The sequence below is a fragment of the Psittacula echo genome (assembly GCF_963264785.1).
Source record: "Psittacula echo genome assembly, chromosome: 4".
NCBI classification, from domain to species: Eukaryota; Metazoa; Chordata; class Aves; order Psittaciformes; family Psittacidae; genus Psittacula; species Psittacula echo.
This window is the reverse complement of record NC_137738.1, coordinates 59,848,265-59,859,841: the sequence shown is the minus strand read 5'-3', so window position 1 is coordinate 59,859,841 and position 11,577 is coordinate 59,848,265. Positions and strand designations below refer to the sequence as shown.

General features: G+C 44.6%; 1 protein-coding gene across 1 annotated transcript; it reads right to left on the bottom strand.

The window, feature by feature from the left end:
• Positions 1-2,334: 2,334 nt before the first annotated feature.
• Positions 2,335-11,505, bottom strand: PPIL6 (peptidylprolyl isomerase like 6; the record flags this gene model as incomplete). The annotated part of the gene is made up of 8 exons (XM_080615904.1): positions 2,335-2,614; positions 4,079-4,214; positions 7,665-7,721; positions 8,983-9,130; positions 9,299-9,361; positions 10,232-10,432; positions 10,885-10,980; positions 11,485-11,505. The coding sequence occupies 8 exons, from the start codon at positions 11,503-11,505 to the stop codon at positions 2,503-2,505; spliced, it is 834 nt and encodes a 277-aa protein (XP_080472030.1). The 3' UTR covers positions 2,335-2,502.
• Between the last annotated feature and the right edge of the window lie 72 nt (positions 11,506-11,577).

Below are 11,577 nucleotides of genomic sequence, written 5' to 3'. Positions count from 1 at the left end.
TTTTTCCTTTCCTGTTTGATTCTTTGTCATTAGGCTCTTTAAGCATACCCAAGTTGCAGGCACTGGGAGGCCAGGTCTGAAAGACACACTCTTTCTTTTAGGTGATCTCCTTAATAGTGGATGAAAGATTTTACCACATTTTTGCTGGCAGAGAGTCCTGTCCTGACCAATGCAAATACAGTAATTGTGGCTTGCCTGAAGGATCATTATGCCTGAAATTCAAAATATTTCCTGGTTGTACTCTCCTCTTCTCGTTATAACGTTTTCCATGTGGTGTAACTTCAACCAGTTGTCTCCTGCCCAGTCACCCTGTGCAGCTCTTGTAGACCCCAAGTGTATGATACCCTGTGCGTCAGTCGTATGTTGAGTCATCATATTTGTTACCAGGTCTGTGACTTTGGGCACAGGATCAGCTTTCTGGTACTTGATGTGGTCAGGCTTTTGTCTGCCCTGAGGGATCCTGAACTCTGCCCATTGCCAGAGCATGAGTTTCTGGGCTCTGACTGCTGATCAGATCAGGACTGTGCTCTGGCTCAGTCACTCCTGGGGACTGTGGTGCAGCCACACTGTAGATTGGACCTGCCATGGGTGACCAAGCCATCAGCAAATAAAAATCAGTTGGTCTTTTAGCATTGTCATCTATAACCTGCAGAACTAAAATTAATTTTCTGATTTTTATCTTTAAATATCTGAATACAATTTTAAATCTTTGCGAAAAATAAGAACTACTAACCTCTGTCCCAGGACTGAGTTCGGAAGTCATATCCTGTCATAGCAGTAGTCTTTATTACTTGTGAAAGTAATTTGTCAGGAAATGTGTTATTTTATGAAGAAAAACACTGTATTTTCATCTTTGACCCAGAACTGTGAAGTGAAAAATAATTATTGTCTAGGCAATTTAATTGATCTGAAATGTTCCTTCAGAAGACTTAGCTCCTGTGTCTGTACAGTCTATGTATAGATTGCATACATAGATCTATGCAATCTATGTCTACATTGCAAAATGCTTTAGAAAATAGCAGGATAAGATGTGTAGCTCCTTAGCTAGCTACAAACACATAAAGATATTTTAGGTTAAATAAACTTACTGTTTTGTACCATAAGTAAAGAAAAACCTGAATCATGTTGCTAAAACTAAGACAAATCTCTGCACTCGCTCAGATCTTGTGGTCTGTGCTCTCTTCAAGCATTCAGCTAAATTCATTCCGCCGATTTGTTAAATTCATTCCCATTTAGCAAATAGACTTAAGATTGTTATTTTCATTAAATCCATGGGCTTAAGCTCAGACAAAATTAGGTCTCTCCTAATACTTCTCTAATTCAGTCTTTTCCATCTTACACTGGTGCTGTTTTGTGGGGTTTAGTAGCTCATACAGTGAGCTGAGGAGCAAAGGTCACTCAGCACAGTACTCCTAGCAGCTCTGGAAATAGAGGTGAGAGAGCTGTATACTGACAGTGTCTGTGGCCCTGGCACAGCAGGGCTGGTTTAGCATGCTCTTCCCTTTGAACTACTAATATATTTGGTTATGACCTGTCTTTCCAGGCTGCATTTTCATCTTCCACATGACTTCTTTTAATGTTTACCTGCTGTCATCTGCTGAAGCCATCCATGCCCAAGCTCTTCATTGTACATCAGAGAGATCTTGCATGTAAGAAATCACTGGCACTAGCAATCATTGTGTTATGTTGTGTATTTGGGTGACATAGTCTAGCATGAGGCATCCCTGCCTATGGCAGAGGGGTTGGAACTAGAAGATCTTAAGGTCCTTTCCAACCCTAACTATTCTGTGATTTTATATATTTGCATCCACACATAACCTTAAAATTTCCTGTTTTGCAGTAACTTTATAAACAATATTTTTCTCTGTTTTATTTGCAACAGTCACATTTTTGTTATTTGACACCATTTGCCAAAAGTAGTTACTTAAAGCTTATGCCTGCTCTAGCATTTCCTGGTTTTAGCCTGATGAAGCCCAGCTTGATTTCGAGGGTGTTACTTTTAGCTTATAGTAGTCAGTGCAGGATCAAATATATGACATTCAGAGAGACCACAGTCCTGCAGACATGGTTTTTCCTGCTTTCTGGGGCAAACCTGGCTAGGGCAGTTGTGCTGTTGAGATTGTGGTAGAGGCAGAATTTAGCCGGGAACAGTTAGCCTTATCCCTATAGGTGTGTATCCATCTGTCTACCCATGTTTAAGCCATATATACATTTTATCATATCTGCTTGTCACTGTGTAATCATATTAACGCCATTTCCCATAAACTGTAGATGGGCACTGAGATATGTCCACAAGTCTTTGTACACTCCTGTAAAAGTGCTTTTTAACAGCTTATGAACACTTTTTTTTTGTTTGTTTTTAGCTCAAAGAACACTTCCAAGCCACTCACATGTGCAAGAAGTGCTTTTATTTTTGCTTTACGTGAAAGCCATTAAGGTCTGTAAAAAGTTGAGTAGAAAACTGTGCTCTACCTTTCAGCAGGCAGGAAAACCAGCTGGTGATCACGGCTCAAAAGTCCCACAGTTTGTAATCTTGCAGGGTACCTTAGGCCTTTCGTTATCCGTAGGTACGGCTTCCAGTCTCTGGAGGACCTCCGTACCTTCAATCAGTTGCCTACAGGAGGGAGAAAGTGCGCTTATGATCTGTCTCCATCCGGAGCCAGATCTGCAGCTTCTGGCTTGTGCAGGGCTGTAACATACTCAGGCACTGGTTTCCTATTGACAGGCTGCACCCGCTCTGATCTCTAAAAAGTTGGTCTTTGCAATGGAGCTGCAAACGCCATCGCTTCTTGATTAAGTAGCCTCTAGTTGGTATTTTAGGAGAGGTGAAAATACTGTAGCTTTATGCAGCTGCATTTATTTAAAGGAGTGTTGTACCATGTGACCCAGCTACAAATGGCCATTACTCTTGAGGAGAAAGAAGTCAGGAGATGCTGTCGAAAGTGACGGTATTAAAAGTGACTCCCTTAGAAGCATCTTTTGTTTTCTTCCATCACAGCACCAATCTGAATCCTGAAAACAGTCCAACATTTTGCAGTCTTTACAGTTTTGAGCCTGTCCTGCTCTCTCAGTGTGGGAGCATGAGCTGTGCCTTCTGCAGGTACCATTGCAGCAATGGATGCCAGCAGTGCTCCTGAAAGCTTTATACATATCCCACCTCATATTCCAGCCCAGCCCAGCCAGCACAGTGGTACCAATTGGGGAGGACATTGCAGGTGGCCCTTGCCCAAGTGGGGACATCAGAAGGACTGAGCAGAGCAGAGCTGGAAAGTGCCAGGCTGTTCTCGTGTGCTGTGGCTAGTTTTTGCTCCCTCAGGATTAAACTCCCACTCAGATTTAGGAGGGTCTGGCTATAAGATCACAGATCCTGCACCTTTCAAATTACACAGAGCTGGTGCAGGGCAGAAACTTTATGTGAATGCTGATGGTTATAAATGTGTCCAGTCAGTAATCACTTTTGGGTTGTCTCTGTAGGTTAGACAGTTACACTTTTTGCTTCCTTTAAAAATCCTTTCCATGGTTACAGTCCGTGATGTGGTTAACATGGCAAATGCACTGCGAATTTCTCTGTCTATGGTAATACATATATATTTTGCTCTCTTACATCAAGCAAACTGCCCAGAGCAATAATCTTCATTATTACATTATTGAACAATCTAAAAACCTTAATAGGGCCAGCCATATACATTAACCTACTGAGAACAAACTCCCAGGATGCATTCACTAAAATAATCCCTTTCAGTTTGTGAGGGCAGAACAGAGCCTGAGGCTTTGCTCAACACCCCCTGTCCATCAGGGCCTACCTTCAGCTGACACCAACCTGTGCAGCCACAGGTTTGCAGCCTTGGTTCAGGAGATGCCCTAGCCTTAGCTTTGCCACTGGGTTTTCCAGCTCTAGAAAGCCAGGCCAGCATAGAGAAAGGAGGGATGCGTGTCACTAGGCACTTCAAATCTGACTTTTCTATCCTCCCTCTGGCCAGAGGCATCTGTGTGGCAGCTGCTGTAGGGATTTCATGGAGACTTATTCCCAGGGCAACATCCCGCAAAGTTCAGTAGTGTCAAGCTTATGTGTACCTACCCAAAAGCCACGTATTTCTTGTCCAGGTAGGGAGATGGCTGGAAGGTGATGTAGAACTGCGAGCCATTGGTGTGGCGGCCCTTGTTGGCCATCCCAAGAATCCCTCTTCCCTTGTGGTGGACAGAGAAGCTTTCATCTAGGGAGAGAGTTCAGGGATGAAAGGCTGCAACTGTGCTGCTCTCTTTGCTGCCGTTCACCGTACAGCTGCCTTTTGCTAGCTCCCACAAGTTCCCCTTTCCTCCTTCCCCACTCTCTCTTTCCCTGATCTTTTCCCCCAAAGGTCTCATCAAGTCTCATGCAAGCAAAGTCTGGTTTGAATCAACATCCTTCCTAGAAAGAGCTTTCCACAACTGTCTATTGCTTAAGCCAGTAAAGAAGCTAATGAAAAAATACCCATAAAAAAGCACTCTGGTGAGTATTAGAGCCACAGCAACGATGCCTCTGGCTCCCCTTTGTCTGTGATGCGTTTCATCAGAGCAGCTCAGGGCACTTAGCACAGCATTTCCCCATGGCTACTTGGGATTATTCCCACTGCACAGATGAGGAAGGTGGGAGGCAGAGCAGATGCTCCAAGCACAGCCTCTGCTCTGCCTCCTCTCATGCTGCTGCCTTCAGTGAAGAGAACAAAATCCCCTGTGAGCACAGACAGGGCTGTGAGGGCAGGACGTGCAGGAGGGCAATCAGGAGACTTCTTTAGCCAAATAAAATGACAGAGCTGAATGAATGGAAAGCAGATATGTAGTTAAGGAGGCCAGGGTGGTCCCAGAGCAGAAGCTTTGTTCCAGGGTGAGAAGAGGAGGCAGGTGTTGGGAGCAAGAGCTGCAAGGAGGATCCTCTGAGCCAGCTGAGGAAGGGCTGGTGAGGTTCTCAAGAGGGGTGACTGTGGAAGAACAGGCATTAGTTGTGTTTAGGTTTGAGGAATGATGGCAAGGACTTGATTCCATCTTCTCCAGGGAGGGGAACCTGGCTACGAGGTGCGAAGCAGGGAGTCCACTGATCCTGGCCTCCTCTGTCACTTGTCTCAGTCCTGATCACAGTCAGGAGCCCCACTGAGTTCTCAACAGACTTGGAGAAAACTGTAGAAATAGTTAGGTTTTATGGTTCTCTTTTTTAAAAAAAAAAAAATAAAATCTTTCTACCCTGTTTGAGAACCACTTCTCAGAAACTGATTCATAAAAATGGCAATTGAATTTTAACTGAATGGTTACCCCCTGACTGCTGCCCTGTGGTTTGCAAGATGATTTCAGCAGACTCATTTTGGAGCAGGATGCTTCATCTTATGGCGTGATGCTCCAGTCCAAGTGATTTTCTGTAATCACCTCAGCCTGTTCTGCTCATTACAGTAAAATGCAGTTGTGTCCCATTAATTTCAGCAGGCATTGGTTGCAGTGCCCGGCCACTTGCCAAGCGCAGAGCCTCCCAGAACATTTCCAGCTGACAGAGGCGTCTCTCAATCTTTTCAGGTATTGAAGATATTTCTGTTCTGCCCCCAGAGTAGAATAGTTTTGCAGGAAGTACTGGGAAAGCAATCTTAGCCTTAGAACAGAAAGGTATACCCAAGGGAACACCTTTCTCAATGAAAAGCAACTTTTAGTTGAAAAGGGGGCGGGTAAGAATTAGCAATTGTCTCCTTTAATCCATCAACACATGGAGTATGTGCAATATGGGTAATAAAACTCTTCCAGGGACACTTTCAAAACTGACAGATTCCAAATTAAATCCACCTTAAAATTACTTAAACAATTTTGACACATTGTCACCTTCCCACATGGCATGGGAGCTTCTTTCCTGGGTAGTGCAGAGAAAGCGCAAGCCTGGAGGAGGATGGAGCTGGGAGCTGTACATGAGGTTGGGGCTTCATGCCACAGCCTGGGCAGCATGTGAGGCTGCAGCTGTCCTGTATGCAGAGGTGCCTGTGCATGCTCAAACTCATTTTCCTCCATGGATGATTTCTACCTGACCAGAAAGTGCAAAGAGTGTAAGATATCCACTGTCACAAATCTATTTATTGGGTAGCATTGCTGGAAAAGCAATCCTTGGTGACATCCACCTTGCAAACAATTTAATAGCCAGTCCTGTTTTTTTCTGATATCAGCTTATGTTCTTTCTCAGGCATGCATGTACCAGGAGTCTGGGCTTGCTGCTGTTTCAGGAGCAGTAGCATCAAGGAAGTGATTTTCATCCCTTCCTCCCCACTCTAGGCAGCGCCTGAAGGGGCTGACAAGAAAGCTGGAGAGGGGCTTTTGACAGGGATAGGTCATGATGAGACAAATAATGATAAGGCTTTAAACTGAAAGAGGGTAGACTGAGATTAGATATTAGGAAACAGTTATTCCATGTCAGGGTGGTGAGGCACTGGCACAGGTTGCCCAAAGAAGTTGTGGCTGCCCCATCCCTGCGAGTGCTCAAGGCCAGGTTGGATGGGGCTTTGAGCAACCTGGTCTAGTGGAAGGTGTCCCTGCCCATGGCAAGGGGTTGGAACGAGATGAGCTTTAAGGTCTTTTCCAACCCAAACCATTCTATGGCTATATAATTTACTGCCTTAAATCCCCCAGACTGCCACTGCCAGCAGTTTTCCAGCACACCAGTGCTGAGACATAGCTGGGTGGCCCTCCTCCAGCTGGGTTTTGCTGTGTCCAGGGCCTCAGGGTAAGAGCAGCTTCCTCTTGTGATCGAGTTCTTCTGCATCTTGGGAAAGAAAGTTTTCAGCCACATGGGGCATTTCTGATCTCACTGTTGGCTGCTGCCCAGACTGCTCAAATGTAACATCATTGCACAGTTGGCAGTGGGAAAGCTTTTATATAAGGGAATATAAATCAGTTTCAAAAGTGCTTTAACTGTCATAAAACTTCTTCATGGGTAGCATTTAATCTAAACAGAAGATCCCAAACGTCTATGTCAGTTATATGGATTGTTTTTCTTAAATATTGCAAGTTCTAATGTTCTTTTTTTTTTCCTTTACATTTTATTACTTTGTATCATTATAGTGGAACATTTTTTTTGTTAAATTTAGCTCATGTTTGTCATTTCTTGACTTTCATGGTTTTATGAGATTCAGAAGCATCTCCCCGTAAACCCACAGAGTCACTTAGCCTATAGCAGTGATGCCTGTGGTGTGCCCAAGCCTGAAATGTTGTATGAGGTCTAGGAAATCTAGAGTTAAAGCCGACTTACTTCCATTACTTTAAATGCATTTAAGCGGGTGGTATTGGGTGCCTGGAGATCTGTAGCTAATCTACTTTTGCATTTCTAAGGTCCTGCCCACAAAGGTCAGTATTCACAGTCTGAAGTAGGCAGCAGGTGACCATCAGCCCTCATTTAGGCAGGGAGAAGGGGCTGGTGGAGCTGAGCCTCTGGCAGGGGACATCAGGGGAAGGGGACAAGGTTACAGATCAGTAAATGTCCTCACTAAAGCAGTCCGCTCTTGCTAATGCAAGCAGATAATAATTCTGACTGAAAAGCAAACTGTTTTGCTTTAGGGAGATGAAAGGAAATTCCCAGGTTATTCTGTGAACAAAACCAGATCAACAGCCTGATCTTTGTGGAAATTTGCTGTTTGCACAGTAAGATAGTTGAGGAAACATACCTTCAAAGGTGGGACCATAAATTGACTCTCCTTGGTCTCCCTTCCCAGTGATGATGTCTGCAGGGTAGATAAAAGTAACCATCAGAGACCAAGTTTATCACAGGCATTACTGGGGGCTGTCAGTGAGCAGCTCGGCCAAGGTCAGAGATGTGGGTTGTGCATCAGCCTGGGGGAAAACTGCATCCATCCTTCTGTTTTACTACTGAAATTTCAACAGACCTTTGGGGAAAGCTCTGCTTCCGCCCCAAGAGATGGTCTCTCTGTGGAGAACTATTTCACTCAGCACATTTAATGTCTGCCCCTCTGAGAAGTTCCAGCATCTCCTGCCAGGAGAGCTCTTAACAGTGGCAGCGCCAAGGAAGGGGCATGCTGGAAAAGCATATCTGCCATGGGGGGTAGGGTTAGAAGAAGGGATGAAAATGTAGCTGTGATGCTATGGTGAGTTAATTCCACTAACCTTTCTAAGAAAGGAGATTTGATAAGAGAGAAAATCCCATTGAACCAGATTTCTGATGAGTGAGGCACTGAAGAAACCTGATGCATCTATTTTTTTTTTTCTTTTTTAAGAAGTCTGGATTTTTACTTTATTTAGACATTGTCTGATACCATCAGGTTATCATTAGTCCTCTACAGTAGCAAACTTGTAATTTTAGGTTGCTTTTATGGACTACATAGCAAACGCAGGTAAAAAGAAGTACAGGTAGGCAAGATGTATGATAGACCAAAGGGGTGTAATGAAGGAAATGCCATCTGATACACCTGTTTTGACTTCCCTGGGGATGTCAGTCAGGCAAGCTGCATGACCATCATTCATAGTGCCTTTCTCCTCAGTGCTACACTCCAGGCATAGCACTGGCTTTCAGACAACTCACAACAAGTATGCAAGGGCTCTGATGTTTCACTAAATGCCTCCATACACTAATCTCTCTATAAAACAAGTAATATGTTTTCCTATTGATATTATTGTTTTGTTCATGTTTCTCTAATTAGGAAACCAAAGAATTACCAAACTTAACCAAAAGGTCTTACAAAAGAACTTCTTGGAAGAGAGTTTTAATGTTTTTAATGTTTTCAATTAGTTTCCTAAAGTTTTTTGAAAAGGTCTTGGATAAGCAAAAGAACAAATTATTCAAACTTTTCCTACATTTAGAAAGTGAGATGTCTAAAAGAGAAAACGTTTTCTGGTTTATATATCTGTATTAGTGAAGAGATTAGCTTTGTCCTGGAGTTCAGTTTTGTCTCTGTGGATGAAGACCATTATTCATCACCCCCAGGTTTGTGCTGTAGTTTGATTTACTTGGGACACCTGGAAACGCACCTCCTCCTTGGATCCACCCATTTTTCACTATGCGATGAAAAAAGGAGTTCTTGTAGGTGAGCTCTCGGCCGTCACAGCGAGACTTTGTTCCTCCAATGCACAAAGCCCGGAAGTTCTCACAGGTCCTGGGACATGCATCTGAAAAGAGCTGCAAGAGTGAGAAAATGAGAACACGTGTGAAATTCATAGCTGACAGCATGTGAAAGTCCTTGCTGACATCCACCAGCCAGATTTCTGTCTCCCTGCCTTCAGCAGGTGAAACCACTGTACTGGGTGGACTTGTTCTTTGCTTTTCCTTTTTTCCTTTCTTACATACCTCAAAGAGCAGCCTCCCAATGGGCCGTTCCTCAATGGCTATCTCCAGGTACACGAACACATGCTGTTTAAAGCATAAACACAACTGTAGTGAGGGAAAGGCCAGCTGTCTTTGCTGTGCTCACTTCCTAATGCATGCCCGGGTCCAGCCACCCAGCGCAGATGGTCTCAGGAAATGTCTGTGGGACTGTCAGTGCGCAACAGCATTCCTACTATTTTGTGTAAATAAAAAAGTAGAGCATGTTTCACTTTGTTCTGGAAAGAAATAATCCTAACAGTATATTAAAATGAACTACTGGGCAGGGCCTGCATCTTTATCTTGAATTTATTTACATGCCTATCGCAGCCCATACAATACAGGCAGAAGGAAATGAACCCACAGGAATACCACCCACCATGCCAAAATGGACATATCTGGCTATTCCCAGCCAGACTGGTATTCATTCTGGTATATTTTTCTCTGCTTTCTATACTGTGCAAGGGCTGGCAGCACTGTACCCAATCCCACCAGGGCACTTCAGGGGATCTTGGCTGGGAAAGGAGAGGTTTGGCTGTTGGGCTTTTGGTACCCAAGAGTATGGGTACTCAAGAATTTTGGTATCCCAAGGGCTGAGTGGTTTGGGATTTTTGAGGAGCACGTGTGCAGCATAGTCAGTATTGTGCTTCTGGCTGTTCAGCCCTGACACAGTTAATACGTGTCAAGCATCTGGGCTAGTGTTTGCCCCTTCCTGGCTGCCGATAGTGCAGAGGCTCTGCTGTCCTCCCCACATGGAATGCTCCCCATCAGCCTCTCCAGCCCCAGCTCTGGCCCTCCAGTCACAGGGCAGAAAATGAAAAATCTACCACCTCTGTGCTTGCTCTCCTTCCTCCTTGTGGTATTTGCCCTTTCATCAGGCTCCTGCCACTTACAGACCTTGCACGCTTGTCATAAAACAGTGCTACTTGCCTGGGTGCTTTTCAGAGATTTGCTGTAGAAATCCTCAGCAATCGCTTGGTAAAGTGCCTCAGGCCTATAGTCACGATAGCCCCACTCACGGTAAGACCACTCGAGCAGATCCTTCTCATCCCCCAGCAGCTGGCCATCAAGGAAGCACATCACCAAGGAGGTGTATCCCCACACCTCACCTCTCAGTTCCTGCATTTCAGCGGGACAGCAAAGCCTCAGGGGATTAATTACACACTTGGTGAAGAAGCAGTCAGTAATATTCAACACAGGTAACATGGCCTGGGGTACTTTTATGCATTTCTTACTTTTGAAACACCAAGTCCCACCAACTGGAAGGGATTTGGCAGCAGCTTTTGGTGAAGTGTGCTGACATTGCACTGTTAACATGCCCTAAAGATCTGGATCCTGATGCTACAGGACATTATCGTGGCAAGAGTCATCTGGGTGTCACTTTGGGGGCAGCTTAGGCTGAACAGGAAAAGCACCTGGAGAGCCCCATCCTGCCTCAAGTGTCTGAGAATGTTAAATAAATTAGTGTGGAAAAGCTTACTTCCGACATCTATGGATGGCACCAAGCTGGGAGAGGCTCAGCCCCAGGAAGAGAACTCGTGTCTGAAACCACCTGAGGACACAAAAGTTACCTTCTTTTTCTCCTGTAAATATTCATGCCATGCAAATTCTACTAAAGGCTGTATTACAGGATCTGCAAACTTGCTTGGAAACTTCAGCTTCAGAGCCTGTATTTTCAAGGTAAGGAAAAAAATACTTGCTTACAAGCAGTTTAACACCCTCCCACACTCTATCCTATCACAGCTTGTATTCCCCATGTGAATACAACCTAAGCCATGTTCTAATCCAGTTACGGCTCTGCACCCCTCACACCTCTAGCATAATTCCCAACATTTGCAGGAGTACATACAAATATTTCTGAATCCCTGCTTGTGGATGTAGTGAGTGTCTTGTTTTCCTATGATGGGCTGCTTCACAAATATTACTGAAGTTACACTGGTAGTCCCCCTGCCTCTCCCCACCATGCGAGATGGTTGTAAGCAGCAAGATATTCAAAGATGACGCTGAGCATCTTGTATGGCCTTTTTTGCATGTATTTTTGCATGCATGGGCAGTCACAGCCCTCTTACTGCACCAGGAGATTGGGCCTAGGGGTGACCAAGTGGCTCGCTGAAGGCTCAAGGTTAATGTTTCCAGTCCCTGTTGCTTGTACCATTGCCTCAGGAGCCCACCGCTATTTCAATGTGGGACATTCCTGTCCATCAATTTAGCTTCATGTGGGCTGTGGCACACAAGTGCCACAATCTGTGGCTTAAAGACAGCTG